Raw genomic sequence first — 18969 nt, 5'->3', positions numbered from 1 at the left:
GATTCCCATCCTGATGGGAACTAATAGACCAGATGGACTGTTCCAAGAGTCCAATGATTCTGTGCCATAGAAACCAGGTTTCTATGCAGATTTAATTAATTGAATACACATTCCTCAGTCACAGCCCTGAGATTTGAATTTATGGTTCACTCTACACCTACAGATTACTAATCCCATAATTTTACAATGTTACCAAACCTGAGCTAATGATATGCATGGGTTCTAAATATATTATTTTAAATAAGTAGATTATAGAAATCAAAAAGCTTCCACCTCCCCTAAACATGATGTTTTGACAATTTTCTTTAAAATATTTCTTAGAAATAGCTCAACAGGGCAAATAGAAAAGAATGGAAAAGTCAAACCACAAAAGGAAAGAAAGGAAGAGGGAGAAAGCATCAGATCAGCAAGTTAAATTCAGATAAACAGATTATATGCATTTACCGTAACTGAACCTGCACTGTAAAGTCGCACTTGGTCCCCGATATGTCCCTAAATAAGAATGAAATATTTTTCAGTTTCAAATTTACATTTGTAAATGAAATTGTACAAGATAGCATGATATACTTCACAAGCATTGAAATGTGGAGATTTACAGAATCTATTTCCCAAAAGCCCAGAAATTTTATAAGACAAGCTATTTTCCACAAAACAATTTTTAAAAAATGGTAGCACCACCAGGTTTGTTTGTTCAGAATGTGCATGTTGCTGGCAACAGCATTGTTCATCTCTAATTTTTCCTGAAATTACACTGTTGACTCTGCAGTCACATGTAAGCCACACAGTCGATGGTAAAGAAAACCAATTTCTTTCTCCAAAGGACATGAGTTAATCAGATCAATTTTAAAATACAAATCTGCAAGTGTCTTGGTTATAGTCATAGAGACGTGTTTTAAATTCCAGATTTAATTATTTCTGGGTGGCAGGGTGGAGATAGGAGATTTAAGGCACTCCTTCCCTCAACTTGCCTGCAGATCACCCTTGGGCAAGGTGTAGTATATGCTTAGACCCCGATCAGGGTCACATGAAGCCATGGGAGCAGCCGGTGGATGGTCAGATGAGCAGCTGGTGCATATTACAAGCCCTGGTTATGCGACCACTGACACCAGGCAGACAATCTCTGAAGAGTATTGATAATGGCTGGGGTCACCCGTCTTATAAAGACAATGCCCAGAAGGAGACAATTCTCCTATAGAAAAATTTGCCAAGAACTATCATGGTCATGGTGACCATGATCACCCACGTCATATGGCATAGCATATAATAATGATGATTAATTACTTCAATTTAATTGAAATTCCTCAGCTGTCATGGAAAATTTGAACTGATGATTCTGTATCAACATTCTAGATGCTAGTCCACTAACTTAAGCGCTATGCCACCATACCTAGTATTAACCAATAAATTTCACAGTTGAGCAAAATAAACAGTATGCTACAAATTAATGAACAGCATTCACTTTTAATTGTTGGAAAACTATTTCAAACTTTTCTTACATGAACAGAAATTATAATTAGTAAAAATTGTGGAAGAATAATACAAGTTTGTCATAAGTACTTGATCCATGTTTTTGAGGTAGTTGCCTCAAGATGTTAGAGGAGAATTGCAAAGATTTAAGAGTCACAAACCAGATATTGAATCCAAAGTATTACTTATTAGAGGTTAGGATACGGTATGATTTTCCACTGAGGGAAGATCAAACAGCCACGGTCAAAAGGCCCAAAATCTTTCAGATAAAAGGTGGAAGTATTATTTGAACCTATGAGTGAGATCAAACCCTTGACTATCAATCAAAAATATTAGTATTTTTGCAATCTGTCAGGATTGTTTTGTCATTTATTTAGAAATTAAAAGCACTACTACTGTTATTGTAATGATGGTCAGTTAAGCCTCATTGCTACGGTATACTCAGGGACACCATAGTAGAGGTTTATCCATGTGATCCTTGGCTAAAGGCCAGCAATAATTCTCCAAATAAGTAAACGGTGGTTAAATCATCTGCAGTATAAGATGCTGACAAATAGGAGAGTTTAAAATGTTGTAGTGAAAACATGCTTTCCTGTAAAGGCGGAAGCGGGGGTTGGTGGTGTAGTGGCGGGAAAATACGATTGATACTCCAATTCAAGCAAAGCTGTTTTTCTGTATTAAACATACAAAAATGTCAATGTGAAGACAAAACCTAATGCTGGCAACTGGAAGGCAAAGAGGGATTGATAATAACAGGCATGTAAAAAGAGAGGATGTGATGCAAGTTCCCAAGTTTGCCAGTGATAGTAAAGTAGGGGTGGTTGCAAGCAACGTGGATGGAAATATTAAATAATGAGATATAAATATATTGTGAGTGAGCAAAAATGCAGTAAATGGATTTCAATTTACTTGAGAGTTAATTTTCTTTGGAATTAAAGTACATTAAATGTAAAGAACTTGGCAACAATAGAGCTTCAAAGACACGTGGTTCTATGAACACAGATCATGTCACAAACAGAATTAGAAAACAATTTAATAATTTAATTGAAATCTGGTTTTTTAAATTGGGGGCCAGTGGAGTACAAGTGATGTTATGTTACATCCATAAAAAGCTTTGTTAAGAGTATAACTGGAGTAATGAAAACAACTCTGGGCTTCACACCATGGTAAGTGATGCAAGAGAGTTCTGGAATGACCACGTTTCCAAGGTTTAAATCAAGAAGTGTGGTGCAAACTATGGCTGCTTAAACTGGAATTGAGAAAGTTAATAACGATTTAATTAAAGTGTTCAAGCTATTAAAAGAGTCTGATTAAGGACAAATGAACAGAAACTTTCCTTTCTGGAAGTACTCTGCATCTAGCAGATAGAATCTAGAAGGTATCGTCTAAAAATTGCAGCCTGGCCTCTCAGACATTTGGGAAACAAGGGTGGTAAAAATTTGGAACTCTTGCAAGGAACAGTTGATGTTAGATTAATTTTAACTCTAAGACTGAAATCATTATCTTACTGATTAGTGCACGAGCTCAAGGAACTAAATATAAAATCCTCCTAGTCTTACAATATGTGTATATGTGACTGTATAGTCTCTACAATTGGGTTAAGATGGCAATTAATATACTTGCAATTTTAATTCAAGTAATTTAAAATCAACCACAAAAAAGTCTGAAATAAAGTACCACTTAAAATTTGTCCTCAGTCAAAAACTGATTTAACTTAGACAATGATTTTTGACTCTTCCCATTTCTAGGGCTGAGGCCAAATGCAGTCCTAGAATAAAAGCAGTTAACAAATTAAAACGAATTGATTTAATATTTGGTCTATAACATTAAGTAGTAAAATATTTAGCTCAGCCACTCAAGTTTCCCCACCCTGACAGTATAGTAAAAGAAGACTATGTAAAGAGAACAATGATTACTTACATTGAGTTGCTGATCTGTTGAACTTGCTGTGGTGTCAGTGCAAATGCAAAACAAGTCTCCTGAAACCGCTGGCCATTATCTGAAGCTTAAGTAGAAAAAAAGGTCAACGTTACAAGTGAAATATTTTTAAAAATCTGGACATTTACTTGGGTTTTCATGAAACAAGTGCATCATGAGGTGATATTACTTTGTTTACTCAACTGCTCTCACCTCAACAGAAAAATTTCAGGTCCACATAATAGCTTGTTGGCAACAGAAAGTAGATCCCAGTAACATTCTACTTGTGACAAGGCTGATGTATACAGTATATATATTTGTGAAATTCACACTCCTCTGCAGCTATAATGTGCTCAGTAGATTTTAGAATCTCTATAGTATTTGAATGGTACAGAAATGCAGTTCTGTACAATTCACCTGTCGTCCTCAATGACCTCAACTTGGTTATAAATCCATAACCATTGTCACTTAAAAAAACACAAAAAGCTCCCCCCCCAAGATAATAATCCAGTTTATTAAGAAAATGTGAGCATATTGCTAGATCTTCCACAGTTCCAATAAAGGCAGAACACGTTGTACACATCTTATCAAACTCACGAAGACTGTTTTGACAGATCTCCCAAACCAATAACATACACCATGCATGCAGTTAAATGTAACAAGCACATGCAGAGGTGAAAGTCAGTTCAGTACTCACATACCAGTGATAAAAAGTGCCCAGCAAAATAAATACAAAATGGACTGAATTTGCAATGTAAATTAGCACACTCTTGGCAATTGAGAACAAAGTTTAAGTTTTCAGATAATCACTATTTAGAAATGTTGCCTCGCCTTCATCATCGTTCCAACTGCATCAATTCACTTGAATGCATTACAGTTTTCAGTGTCAGTTGATTTTTCTGCAGACGTTGGCTTCCATTGTAGAACAAGTTCTTTTAATTAGTATAATTAGCAATGAATTTGCCAGTTATCCACATTGATGGTCACAAATAATGTCCAAGCCAAATGAAAACACATGGAATATATTGCTGAATATGGAATGACAATAAATTCAATTCTGAAATGCAGCAACATCTGGAGAATATTTGCAGTTATTAGGTATTAGCTCGTCAATTAAACATCGACCATTTTAAGCTTTACCTTGGCAGGGTAGAGGTATAAGTGTCGATGTTGACGAACAAGTTCCCAATTAACGCTAAACATTCATCAGATGGCACAGGTCAAATTCAAACCATCTTATTTGTTACAAAGTTGTAAGTGTGGGTTTTTGTCAATTCAGTCAAGTGTCCCTCGTCAAATCTATGGAATTTCAGATTCAAGGCTCACTTCAACTAAGACTACACATAATGTATACTCGGACCACTTTATTAGGCTCATTAATGCAAATATTTAATCAGCCAATCATGTGGCAGCAACTTAATGTATAAAGCATGCAGATATGTCAAGAGGTTCAGTTGTTCATATCAAACCTCAGAATGGGAAAGAAGTGTGATCTAAATGACTTTAACCGTGGAATGAATGTTGGTGCCAGACAGGCTCAGAATCTGGTGATCTCCTGGGATTTTCATGCACAACAGTTTCTGGAGTTTACAGAGAATGGTATGAAAAGCAAAACAAAATCCAGTGAGTGGCAGTTCTGGGGTGAAAATGCCTTGTTAATGCGGGTCAGAAGAGAATGGCCAGTCCGGTTCAAGCTAACAGGAAAGTGACAGTAACTCAAATAACTCAAATTGAACGATACAAAAGTGGTGTTCAGAAGATCACCTCGGAACAGACAACACCTAGAACCTTGAAGTGGATGGGCTATAACATCAGTAGGCCACGCTCATACACTTAGCGGCCACTGAGTGTATATGAAAATCAAAGGACTACAGGTATTAGAGATCTGTTTTAAAGGAACTAGTGTACTAGAAACACTTGGCAGATTAAGCAGCATCTATACAAAGATTCAAAACTCACAGCAAATAAAGTCTGCTGACTAACTTCACTTTCAAATAGATTTATCTAAAACTAATAGAGATATTAGCCAATTTGTTTCTCATAAAGTACTTAAGGAAGAAACTATAAATTTAACCCAGTAATTTGAATTTGTTTTATCTCAAGCATTTAGGTATTTTTAAGACCCTGTTCAGATCAAAGGATCCATCTGGAGCCAGCTGAGATCTAATCAGGCAGGTGTGGGCAAAAATTATTCAATAATAGTCTTTAGCAAAGCAAATAGTTTGTTTGACTTGTGTTATCAAGGATTCAAACACTAGCCTTGCTTCAATTATATGGGGCCTAGGTTTGAGCCCACACCTGGAGAGGATCCACTGCTCTTCAGGGAGTATATGAAGACTCAAGTCCTGTTTAAATGTGTCTCCCTTCAAGAAAGATTAAGAGACGGCTTATTAGAGGTTGGGATACAGTGTGATTGTCCAATGAGGGAATCAGATATTTTTAAAATCACTGACTTGTTATGAAAGTTGTTGTTTTACAGCAGCAATACGGTGTGATATATAACAATTCCTATAAGATACAATAAGAAATATATAAAAATAAGTAGTGCTAAAAGAGAGCAAAATAGCGAAGTAGTGGTCATGGACCATTTCGAAATCTGATGGCTGGGAGGAAGAAGCTGTTCCTAAAACCTGAGTGTGTGCCTTCAAGCTCTGTACCTCCTTCTTAATGCTAGCAATGAGAAGAGGGCATGTCCTGGGTAGTAGGCCCTTAATGATGGATGCTGCTTTTTTGAGGCATCACTTTTTGAAGAATTCCTCAATGATGGATGGTGGATCAAGCAGATAAGGCCAAAAGACCCAAGATCTTTCAGATGAAAGCCCATCAGCCTTAAATATCAATTGCTTCTCTCTCCAACATCCTGTCTGAACTGAAAAACTCCGGTCTTTTCTGATTTTATTTCGAGCAGCTTCATTATTTTGCATTCCGAAAAGTTTAAAAAATGAGTAGCAATTTCATTGGAACAAAATTAAAAGAGAAGTGCAAGGATAGTTGCTGAATGTTTTGCACAGCCCAATTGAAAACTAAGGGTGGACTATTTAAGTCTATTGAGAGATTTTGTCATTCAAATATCTGGCATTCTTCATCCTAGAGGGCTGTGGTTGTCCACTCTGTGAATTTAACACCAAACAATAGGAGTCTGGATACAAAAATATTTCATGGATTTGGGATTGGAGCAGAAAGATGCAGATGTGATATTAAATGGGACAACTGACTTTCAAAACCAAATGGGTTACTCCTACTTCTATTTGTAGTTTTAAATTACATGACAGTTTTATGTCTCTCATTGCTCAATAAAGCTATTTACAGTTAAAAGCTAAATAAATATTGGAATTGCATTTTTCAAGTCAAGGTTGATCACAAGAAGGCAATTAGCACAATTAGTAATTAGGAAACCTCTCACCCTGGAGGCCAAAAATATAACAAGAACAGAAGTGACTCCAATAAATTAACCTGGGAAAAGTACAAAGTCATTCCCTTGTAATCACATGCACAGTAAGCAAAATTTTTTAGTCAAAGCTGCTCTTCTTTGATGAGATTACAATGATGAGGAGGAATTTCTTCAGCCAGAGGATGAATCTGTGGAATTCATTGCCACCAATGGCTGTGAAGACCAAGTCATTGGGTATACTTAAAGCTGAGCATGATAGGCCCTTGATTAATAAGGGTGTCAAAGGTTACGGGGAGAAGGCAAGAGAATGGGGTTGAGAGGGATAATAAATCAGCCATAATGGAATTGTGGAGCACAGTGGATAGGCTCAATGACCTAATTATGCTCCTGGTCTTGGACTACTCACATACAGTGGTGGGAAAATGCACCATTTGACAAAACTCTGTCTAAACTACAAGAGACAAAAATAGCACCAATCTAGGTTCTTGATATACTAAGTCTCTCTGAAGTTTGTTGAAAAGTGCTGATATCTGGGAAGGTCACATTAGGGTTAATAGCCTATTCCCATTTGTGGTGATAAAGTCTGATGACATCCAGGACTAGTTTCATATGCAGACACGTTACTGCAAAAGATGAGGGGAATAAAGTGGCTGGAATTGCTTGCTAAAGTGAATGATTCACCCACTCAAATTGCCAATCTGTGTGCTGACCTGTAAAAAAAAGTAAAGCAGCAGTTAAACACTTCCCCCCATGGGAAAGGAATATGAAGACAGTCCTCCCATTGATTTTTGCTCAATCAACAGATTGCCAGGAGTGCACTGGCAGGCATCCAAAGCAGAACTCATTTCCTCAGCTTAAGAGTATTGCATTTACAAAAAGAAGCATCCATTTTGTATTGGAACAGTTATTAATATAGCTTCTTGGGAATTCTAATCACTTTGGAAACTACAAAATATATATTTTCAGGACATGGATGTTGCCAGAAAGGTAAGCATTTATTGCCCATCCATTTTGGTGAGCTGCCTTCAGTAATCAGTCCTTCCTGTGAATGTACTCCTGTTTTGCTATTGGACACGGAGTTGCAGGATTTAGATCAGTCAACAAAAAAAAATTACAATATAGTCATAGTTATACTTTATTGATCCCGGGGGAAATTGGTTTTTGTTACAGTTGCACCATAAATAATAAATAGTAATAAATATACTTCCAAATTAAGATGGTGTGCAATATGCAAATGGTGGTGTTCTTAAACTTGCTCCTCTAGTCCTCCTTGGGAGTGGAAGTTCTGGATTTGGAAGATGCCAGAGTAGCTTGGACGAGCAACTGCAGTGCTTTTTACAAATGGTACTTGCTGCTGACACTGTGTCACAATGACATTGGGATAGAATGCTTCAGGTGGTGGGTAGGGTACCAATCAAACTAACTTATTCTGAATGGTGTTGGATTGAGTGTTTTTAGACTTCACCTTGCCTAACATAGGCAGTTACTTCACCCAGGCAAGCAGAACATATTACACCATACTTCGGACTTGTATCCTGTAAACTGTGGAAATTATTATGCTATCAGGAGGCAAGTCACTTGTCACTCGATATCAAACCTCTGATTTGTCCTTGTAACCACATTATTTGTTGCTGGTCCGGCTGATTTGGTGGTGACTTTCAAGATATTACAGTGCTACGATGACAGGTCAGAACAATTCCTTGCACTTCAAGTAGTGTCACGGAATCCTGAATACCCATTTACTCCTTGGAGAAAGAGCCGCAAAAAAATGTCTCCGAACCACAAACAGCACAATTGTTAATTTGTACCCCTAAGTATTCCAGTTGGATATGAACTCTGTTAAAAGTACAGTTGATTATGACAAACTTGCTTACTAGAAAATTTCTGAGGAGAATGAATGGAAATGTACAATGAATTTACAAATCCTACAGAAATTTTGACCCTATTTGAAATGTTATATATTCGTGAAACTGTAAGGGAATGGGAGGCAGTGGTTATGCTGGCTGAATCTATGTGCAACCGAAATCAAATATTTTAGCTAGGGCTGGTGTCAATGTCTATTCAAACTCTTTCATGTTACACTAAGCTGCAATCACAACCCGTACCAGAATCTGAAGACAGGTGCAATAATATATAGGCAACCTCTCACATGTGCAAGACTATCACTGTTCACAAAATGGCATGTGTTAAGCTAGGGCATCAAAAGGTCAAGATTGGACTTTGATTATTTTGGATAGTTGCCCACTTAACAAGCCACAGTTGGAGCATTGTGTGCAGTTCTGGCATCAAGCAACAGGAAGGAAGTTAGGGCCATGGAAAGAGTCAGTAACACAATGCCAAGAATTTAAGTTTACATTTATGAAGACATGAAGAATTGAGGCTTTTGTTTCCACCATATGGAATATACTATAGGAAAAGTTTTCAAAATTCTGATGATGGTTGAAAGAGATAATGAAAGTTTGATTTCTATAATAGGCAAATCTGGAAATCAAAATAACCACTGGAAGAATGTAGTAACAACATAGAAGTTGAGCTATTTGGAACTTTGCTAGAACACCTCTTACTTCTCGTGGCTTCCAACAAATTGGAAAAGTATTTGCAAAAATACAGTAAAGGGCAAAAAAAAGATATTCTTTAAAACAGATACAGCATGGTAACAGGCTCTTCCAGGCCATTGAGCCTGCACTGTCCAATAACACCCCTGTGACCGAATAACCTTATACATCTTTGGGATGTGGGAGGAAACCGGAGCACCAGGAGGAAACCCACACAGTCACAAGGAAAACATACAAGTTCCTTACAAACAGTGGAAATTAAACCCTGATCACTGGCACTGTAAAACATTATGCTAACTTCTACATCACAGAGCCACCCTGATAATCTGGAATGATTGAAGACATCGCCCATTAAACTAGTATTACATAGCACGACAAAATAACTAAATATTCAAAATTACTTGAATTGTTTTTCAACCTTGAGGTCTGAGAAAGTCAGAGCACTTCCAAATCAAATAGTTCCTCTAGCTTTAGCATTCGAGACTTTAACTGTAACCCATAGTTGAATAAATATACAACATATACCTTTGCATAAAACACTGGAAAAAGATTTCTGAGAGGCACAAGAAAGCAGAAGGCACGAGTGAGGGCAATTGAGCACAACAGCTCTATGTCACAGCACTCAGTGCAGCTGTCTCACAACTCCAGAGCCCGGCTTCGATGCTAACCTCTGAAGCTGCCTGTGAGGAGACAGAGTATTCTCCTTGTGGTTCTGTGGATTTCAGCCAGGAACTCTGGCTTCCTCCTACATACCAAAGGTTTGTTAAGCCTTAGTGTACTTAAATTCCAAAAGAACTACAGAGGTTCATGTATATGAGAGAGAATACATTACTGGACTACAGGAGGAAAGGCGGGGGGGGGAGTGTGGAACGGATGGGAATAAGGAAAACAAAATGAGAGAAATAGTAGCAGGGGATTTAATAAATGGGAGACAGACAGTCATTACCCTGAGGGAGTAATATTAGTTTATAAACACAAGAGATTCTGCACATGCTGGAAATCCAGAGCAACAAACACAAAATGTTGGAGGGACTCAGGAGGTCAGACAGCCTCCACGGAGAGCAATAAATAGCCGAAATTCTAGGCATGTATGGTGAGGAATAAACAGTTGATGCTTAAGGCTGAGACCTTCATCAGGATTGGAAAGGAAGGGGAAAGAAGTCAGAATGCTTCCTCTGGCATTCTGTTTATGTTGGCTTGCCAGTGGGGTAGAAACTTGAAGGCAGGAACAGAAGAAAATGGAAAATAAAAGGTATGGGCTCAGATGAGAGTGACCATGGGGATGAAGTACAAACCCAGTTTTATCATATTGGAGACATCACTTTGCCCCATTCACATGCAACTTAACAAGCTTTTTTTTCCCTCCTCTTCTACCCAGTTGTGAAAAGGTGTCTCCCATCTGAAACACTAACTTGGTTTCTCTCCTGGAGATACTGACTGATCTATTGAGGGCTTCTAGCAATTTTTGTTTCTGTATTTTCAGGTTTATTCTCACTGACATGTGTCATGAAATAAGTCCACAGCAATGAAGTGCTTTGAGAAGTTAGCTTTGAAACATATCAACTCCTGCCTGTGAAGCCACTTGGATCAACTCCAGTTTGCCTACTGGAGCAACAGGTCCACAGCTGATGCCATCTCATTGGCTCTTCACTCAATGCTGGAATATCTGGACAGCAAAGATACAAACATCAGGATATTCTTTATCAAATGCAGCTAAGCATTCAATACCATCATCCCCTCAAAACTAATCAATAAGCTTCAAGACCTTGACCTCGCTACCTCCTTATCCAATTGGATTCTTAGTTTCTTCACTTGCAGATCCCAGCCAATTCAAACTAGCAACAACATCTCATCCACAATCTCCATCAGCACAGGTGCACCACAAGGCTGTGCTTAGCCCTGTGTTCTATTCGCTTTACACTTTGACTGTCTGCTTAAGCACAGCTCCAAAGCCATATTCAAGTTTGTTGACATCATTGCCATAGGCCGAATAAAAGTGGCAATAAATCAGCATATAGGAGGGAGATTGAAAACCTGGCTGAGTAGTATAACACAACAACCTCTTACTCAGTGTCAGCAAGACAAAGGAGCTGATTATTGACTTCAGGAGGAGAAAACCAGAGGTTCATGAGCCAGTCCTCATCAGAGGATCAGAGCTGGAGAGATTCAGCAATTTTAAATTCCTCAGTGTTATTATTTCAGAGAACCTGTCCTGAGCCCAGCATTTAAGTGTAATTACGAAGGAAGCACAGCAGTAATTCTACTTCTGTAGATGTGCAGTGGAGAGTATATTGACTGGTATGGAATCACTAATGCCCTTCCCAGCACTGAACACATCCACATAAAATGCTGTCACAGGAAAGCAGCATTCATCATCAGGGACTCCCACCACCAGAACATGCTCTCTTCTCATTGCAGCCATCAGGAAGGTGGCACCGGAACCTCAGGACTCACACCATCAGATTCAGGAATAGTCATTACCCCTCAACCATCAAGCTCTTGACCAAAGGAATAACTTCACTTGCCCCATCAGTGAAATGTTCCTACGTGTATCACTCTCAAGGACTCTTCATCTCAGGTTCTTGATATTTATTGCTCATTTATTTATGATTTCTTTCTATTATAGTTATGATTCTATTATGGATTTATTGAGAATGTCCACAAGAAAATAAATCTCAGGGTTGTATATAGTGACACATACGTACTTTGATAATGCATTTACTCTGAGCTTTGAAATTTGCTGTTTTGCAGCAGTACAACACAATTACAAGAAATTACAAAATAAATTTTACTTGAAATTTTACTTAAAAGCAAAAGAGGAATAATAAGACAGGGTTCAGGGACTGTTTAGAAACCTGAGGCAAAATGGAAGAAGCTGCTCTTAAAAAGTTGAGGATGGGTCTTCAGGCTCCCATACCTTCTCCCCAATGATAGTAACATGAGGTGGGTACGTCCTGGATGGTGATGTCCCTTAAAGCTTTCCAGTAAAGACTCTCACCATCCGCAACAGGCTCTATTTACAGCATCTACATATTTTTATTTACAGATGAATAGTTGACATTTTGACCGAAGGGTGAATAGATCACTCTCCAGCGATCTGGTAAATTCGTTTATTGTCACATGTCAAGGTGTGATGAAAATCTATTTTTGTATGCTGTCCGTACAGATTATTAAAACAGTGCATTGAGGTGGTACAAAGGAAACCAATAATAGATTGCAGACAGCATTACATTTACAGTGAAAGTGCAGTGCGGGCAGACAATGACACAAAACCATAACAATGCAGAATATGAGGGCAAAAATCCATCTAATAGCAATAGCTACAGTTCAACAAATTTATTAAAACAGGGTGGAAGCTATTTTCAGCCTGGAAGTACTTGCTTTCAGGTTTGTGTCATCTGCTCAATGTAATGGGGAAGAAGGGAAAATGTCTGGGATGGTTGGGGTCTTTTATTATGTTTGCTGTCTTGCAAGGCAGTGAAAAATGCAGACAGGGTCCACAGAGGGGAAACTGGTTTCCATAACATATTCTTTGCAGCTTCTTGCAGTCAGGGGCTAAGCAGTTGCCTTAGAAAGCTAAGCTACATCTGGATAAGATGCTTTCTAAAGTGCATTGACAGAAGATTGATGAGAGTCAAAGAAAACACACCAAATTTCTTTAGTGTCCTGAGGAAGCAGAGGCAGTGGTATCAACTTGGTTGGACTACGGCAGGCTACGAGTGATGTTCACTTCTAAAAACTTGAAACTCAGCTCCCTCCATCTCAGTATCGTTGATGCAAAGAGGAATTTGTGCAATGGTTTGCTTCCTGGAATCAAAGACTAACTCTTGTTTCGCTGACAAGTTGTCATGTCACCATGTCATTAGGATCTCTATCTCCTTCCTACACTTTGACTCATTGTTATTTGAGATGCAGCCAACTATGATAGTGGCACCCAAGTCATAGAGTTAGAACAGTAATGTGTATAGAAAATAGAGTAGGGGCTCACGATGCAGCCTTGTGGGGCACCGGAATTGAAAAAAATTATAGCAGAAATATTGCTGCTTAGTATTATTGACTGTGGGCTGTTGCCCAGGAAGTCAAGAATCTAATTTCAAAATGTATCACCTCTCTAATATGCATGCATGGTTTAGCCTTGGAAGTGCAAGATAATTTCTAAAATTTATGGATGACACAAAATTTGCAAGCTTTGTGAATTGAAAAGATAATGGTGATCGATAAGGGTGGCAGAATGGGCAAATAGTTAGCAGATAAAGTTTAATGGGAGAACTGTACCGTTCTAGAGGAGATGAAGGAATGGGTGGGGGTGGGGAGATGAGGACAAAAAATTGAAAAAGAACAGATTGAGAAAGCAGTTAATAAGGCAGTCCTAAGCTTTACCAATATAGAGTAGAACTTGATTGTCAAAACAACAAGATTGCAGTGCAACTCCAGCCCGTGCAAAACATATTTACATGCAACAAGTGACTTCGGTAGCCTGTAACACTCAAAGGCCATTGGCAAGCCAGAATGTAGCATTATTCAGCTCACAACGGCCCTCAGGAAGAAGCTATTTCTCAATCTTACGGTCTTGGCTAAGATGTTTCTGTATCCCCTACCAGATGACAGGAGATTGAACAGAGGGTGTCAGGGATTGGATGGGTCTTTAATGATGAGTGTGCCATAGGAATAGAATACAGCTATGTTGAACCTTTATAAAACACTGGCTCAAGGTAACAATAACAGCTGAGAAACAGACAGCTTTTATTTGAGATACAGTAAAGAATAAGCCTTCCTGACCCTTTGAGCACCCATCAATTCCACCCCCATCCCCAATTTAACCAGTGCCAAACCAAGGGGCAATTTACAATGAACAACTAACCTACGAACCAGTACACCTTTGGACAGTGAAAGGAAGCCTAGGCAGTCACATGGAGAATGTACAAACTCCTTGCAAGCAGCAATGGGAATTGAACAACTACGCTACCGTGCCACTCTTCTTCGGAGAAGGCTAAGTAATACACAAAATAATTAGGAGTCAGGACATATTGAACAGTCTGTAGCAGTTTCCTTTGGAGGGATCAAATCCTAAAGGTGACAAGTGAGAAATAAAGGGGATAAACAGAATCAAGAAGTTTTGGGGGGGGGGTGGCAGGGGGTGGGGTGAAGGAAGTGAGAGAAGAGAACTATTATACAGCACATAGTTGGAAAATGGAACATGGGCTGTAACTGTACTGGAGTCAGGTTCCATTGTGGCCTTCAAGAAATTGAATAAAGAATCACACAGAAAGACTTGCAAGTGATAGAGACGGGGCTGGATCTAGAGAAGAGGTTCCCATCCTTTATGACATGGACCCCTACCATTAACTGAGGGGGTCGATGGACTCCAGCTTGGGAACTCCTGATCCAGAGAGTTGGTCTTCTAGAGGGTGGGGTGAAAAAGGACACAAGAGCTCTTACCCACTCTTACCATACAACAGGGGAAGCCATTGATGGTTTTGTTTCCACCATAAGTAAGGCGTTCAGAGGCTTTCAAAATTCCAAAATGATAATAGTCTGATGTCTGATTGCACTAATTGACAAAGTAAATCGGTTTAGAGCATCACTGGCACATAACTGCCAGGGGTGGTGATTGAGGCAGATATATTAGGACCATACAAGAGACTCTTAGATAGGCATATGGATGAAAGAAAAATACAGGAAGGATGAGTTAGATTGATCTTGGAGTAGGTTAAAAGGCCAGCACAATATTGTGGGCTGAAGGGTCTGCACTACTTCATCTTCTATAATGCTTTACTATAATTCTATAATGCTAAGGGGGTGTACATGAATTGACTTGAGTTTATTTATTGATTTTATTTATTTCTTACATCCTTCACATGAGTAAAAATCTTTACGTTACATCTGTCTAAATGTGCATTGTGCAATCACAGTAATTTATAATTTGTAATAAATAGAACAGTCAATGTAACATAGAAATACACTCAGATCAGCACCAATTAATCAGTCTGATGGCCTGGTGGAAGAAGCTGTCCCGGAGCCTGTTGGTCCTGGCTTTTATGCTGCGGTATCATTTCTCAGATGGTAGCAGCTGGGATAGATTGTGGTTGGAGTGACTCAGGTCCCCCAATGATCCTACGGGCCCCTTTTTACACACCTGCCTTTGTAAATGTCCTGAATCATGGGAAGTTCACAACTACAGATGCACTGGGCTGTCCACACCACTCTGCAGAAACCTGCGATGAAGGGAGATACAGTTCCCATACCAGCCAGTCAGGATGCTCTCAATTGTGTCCCTGTAGAAAGTTCTTAGGATTTGGGGGCCCATACCAAACTTCAACTGTCTGAGGTAAAAGAGGCGTTGTTGTGCCTTTTTCACCATACAGCTGGTGTGTACACACCACGACGCCTTCAGTGATTGAATGCTGAGGAACTTACAGCTGTTAACCCTTTCAATCCCACATCCATTGATGTCAATAGGCATTAGCCCATCTCCATTCTTTCTGTAATCCACAACCAGCTCCTTTGTTTTGCGACATTGAGGGAGAACCAGCAAGTTAGACAATGTTCAACAATTAAACACAGAAGAAATTACATTCTAGATTATTTAACGTCATTTCTTGTACACAAGTATAAGAAAAAAATAATTGTTACTCCAGATCAGGTGCAGCACAAAAAAAAGATAAAAACCAATAATAATAAAACAATACACAAGATCATTCATATACATGGATTGTACTGTATGCCCATAAAGTGATGCTAGGCTATACATAAAGTGACTTACAGGAAATAATAAAGTAGTGGTGGAGTTTGTGGGTGGAGGTTTTGATCAGCATAACTGTTTCAATCCCACATCCATTGATGTCAATAGGCATTAGCCCATCTCCATTCTTTCTGTAATCCACAACCAGCTTGGGGGAAAGTAACTGTTTTTGAGTCTGGTGATACTGGCAGAGATGCGACAGAGCCCTCTCCCTGATGGGTGTGGGTCAAAGACCATAAGCAGGGTGTGTGGGATCCTTCATGATGTTACTGGCCTTTTTCTGTATATGTCCTTGATGCTAGGTAGGCTGGTGCAGTTTTGAATATCCATTGCAGAGCATCCATTGCACTGCAGTTTCTATACCAAGCAGAGATGCAGCTTTTAAGATGCTCTCTACAGTGCACCTGTAAAACGACACGAGAACGGATGTGGAAAGTCCAGCTCTCTTCAGCCTTTTCATAGGTTGGTGAGCATTCCTGGCTGTGTAGGATGTATTCTGGGACCATGTGAGGTTCTGGGTGATGAAAGTGAGCAATGTACAAAATACTGGAGGAAGTCAACAAAAGGAATGATGACAAAAGTCAAAGGCAAGGAGGGGATGGTATGGATGGAATTTAGTGAAAGGTGGACTGGAGGGTGGATGTAATTAGAAACAGCAAAGTAATCAGCGCCAGCAGCTACAAGGAACAGTGCTTATAAAGTTACTGAAGTTCAAGTTTAACTATAATTCAACCACACGCAGATACCCATGAATACAGCCAAATAAAATAGTATTCCTCCAAGACCATGGTGTAAAGCATAGTGCCAAAAGTCATACACACACAAGAATGTGTCTTAAAGGCTATACACTCCTTCACTAAAAGCAAAACAGGAAACACTGGTGTGACTCAGGTTGGTTGCTAAGTGAGCAATATACAAACTGCTGAAGGAGTACAATAGGTCAAGCAGCATATGCGGAGGGGAATGAACCATCTCAACCCAAAATGTAACCATAGATGCTGCCTGACCCACTGAGTTCCTCCAGCATCTTGTATGATGCTCTAGATTTCAGCACCTGCAATTTCTTCTTCCTCTGGGTTCCTTAGCAAGCGCTGGTACACAATTTCCTAATCCTTGACGGAGGCAGATTTATCCTGCGTGAGCATCTCAAATGGCCACCATCAGTTAAAGTTAAATTTTTATCCCAAAGTGGTGGAGGCACATTCCATGAGTAGGAGGTGTGGGATCCTTTATATTACTAGCTGAGATTAAGAACAATAGTGGACGTGGACATTATGTCTATGAGATTTAGCATTTTATCCAACAGAAGAAAAACAGAATAAATTGAGTGGCCTCAACAACTGACCGATTTTATCTTTTTAAATACTGACAGGCTGTGTATTTCCAGCATATGCTGATATTCAGTAAATTACTGAAAGCTAATAATAATTTGACCAGCATTATTAATCGATGTTAATAAGTTTGCTGCATAGTTTATTCACTTGTTCTATTGCCAGAGAAAATAAGTAACCGGTGAATATATTTAATGCTGCACTAATATTGCACAACTCAAGAACAGCTTTTGGGTCTCAGAGGAACACTGAGTATGCAATCGATTAGGGAAAGTGTAAAACAACATGTCACAAAGAGGCAGCTCAGTGTGCAAATTGATACTACTCCCCTCACACTTCTCCAAGGATCTTCACCTTGTTGTGGTGGAGGGGCTTGTCAGTTCCCAAGACTGATACCGTCTGCAGCTTAGCTCCTGGTAGCCATGGTGGTAAATTTAAGGGTGAGATTCCAGACAGAGATCCAACCAAGACCCCAGCAGGGGAGCTGGTGGAAGATGACGACACACCACAACGGCAGTGAAGGCGGAAGAAGGCTGCAGCAGGAAACCATCCCCAGTTGTCTAGCATTCCATGTCACTGGACCCTGATCATGATGTGTCAAGGACTGTGTGGCAGCTGCCTGTGCATCAGCCTTCCCATTACACAAACTATGCACAGGTGCTCCCTATTAAGGGAATAACCCCTTTGGAGAATATCATACTCCACTTGAGTTGATCACACTACTGAAACTTCTTTCACGATGGAGACCTCCAATCCCGTGCAAGGTAAAAAGACAATTGATGCTGACAGTAAACCACAATGCAAAAAATGATGATTTAGAACAGGATTCTTGGGTAAATTGAAATTGAAGATTAGCAGTCTCCAATGTTTAAAAAAAGGTGGGGGGGGGATTTAAAAAGGGTGTTAGAGTGAATTAGTAAGCAAACATTAACTGAACAATGAGAGGCCTTTTATGCTGGAAATATTTCAGCTGCCGTTTAGGTACATTCCCATAAGGGAGATGGGTAAGGAAATTAAAGGCAGCTCCATGGATGACAAAAACAATAGAGAGCAAAATAGAGAAGAGAAAACAGCCTATGAAATGTATCAGGTTACTAACTCAAGTGAGAGCTGGGCTGATTACAGGAAGTTCAAGCAGAAATTACTAAAAGGAAGTCAGACAGGAAAAGTGAGAGATGAGAAAAGACTGGCAGCAAAAATAACATATTCTATAGGTACATGGAGGAAAAGGATTGAAAAAAACTGTCAGACCAAATGAAATTTTACTCGCGCAGTTACAGCACATGGCTCAGATACAAAATGAGTATGTTTACATCATTCTGGGTTAGAAACTGATAGACAACTAGAAAGGTCAGATACAGTTGAAGCAGTCAAATCACATCAATGCATCCCCAAACTGCTGAGAAAAAGGACAGTAGATATTGGAAAAACACTAGTCATAATCTACTGATTTAGGGTGGTAATCAAGGACTGGGAATTTCTAAATGTTACACCCTTTTTCAAAATAGGACATACTATGGATAAGCCCAGTAACTATAAACCAGTAATTGTGGTGGTGGGGAATGT

The 18969-nt window shown here is 39.2% G+C and overlaps 1 protein-coding gene across 5 annotated transcripts in view; it reads right to left on the bottom strand.

The window, feature by feature from the left end:
* Positions 1–18969, bottom strand: part of pias1b (protein inhibitor of activated STAT, 1b) — a 279909-nt gene that overhangs the window by 59955 nt on the left and 200985 nt on the right. For all 5 annotated transcript variants that reach the window (XM_072278052.1, XM_072278048.1, XM_072278050.1 and 2 more), the window contains 2 exons: positions 3388–3472; positions 445–492 (listed from right to left, as the gene is read on the bottom strand). In XM_072278052.1, the coding sequence (XP_072134153.1) occupies positions 445–492; positions 3388–3472 (133 nt within the window). The remainder of the gene's footprint in view (positions 1–444; positions 493–3387; positions 3473–18969) is intronic.

This window comes from Mobula birostris, chromosome 14, assembly GCF_030028105.1.
Source record: "Mobula birostris isolate sMobBir1 chromosome 14, sMobBir1.hap1, whole genome shotgun sequence".
In the NCBI taxonomy this organism is placed as follows: Eukaryota; Metazoa; Chordata; class Chondrichthyes; order Myliobatiformes; family Myliobatidae; genus Mobula; species Mobula birostris.
The sequence above is the reverse complement of the archived record's forward strand: the minus strand, read 5'-3'. Positions and strand labels throughout refer to the sequence as shown.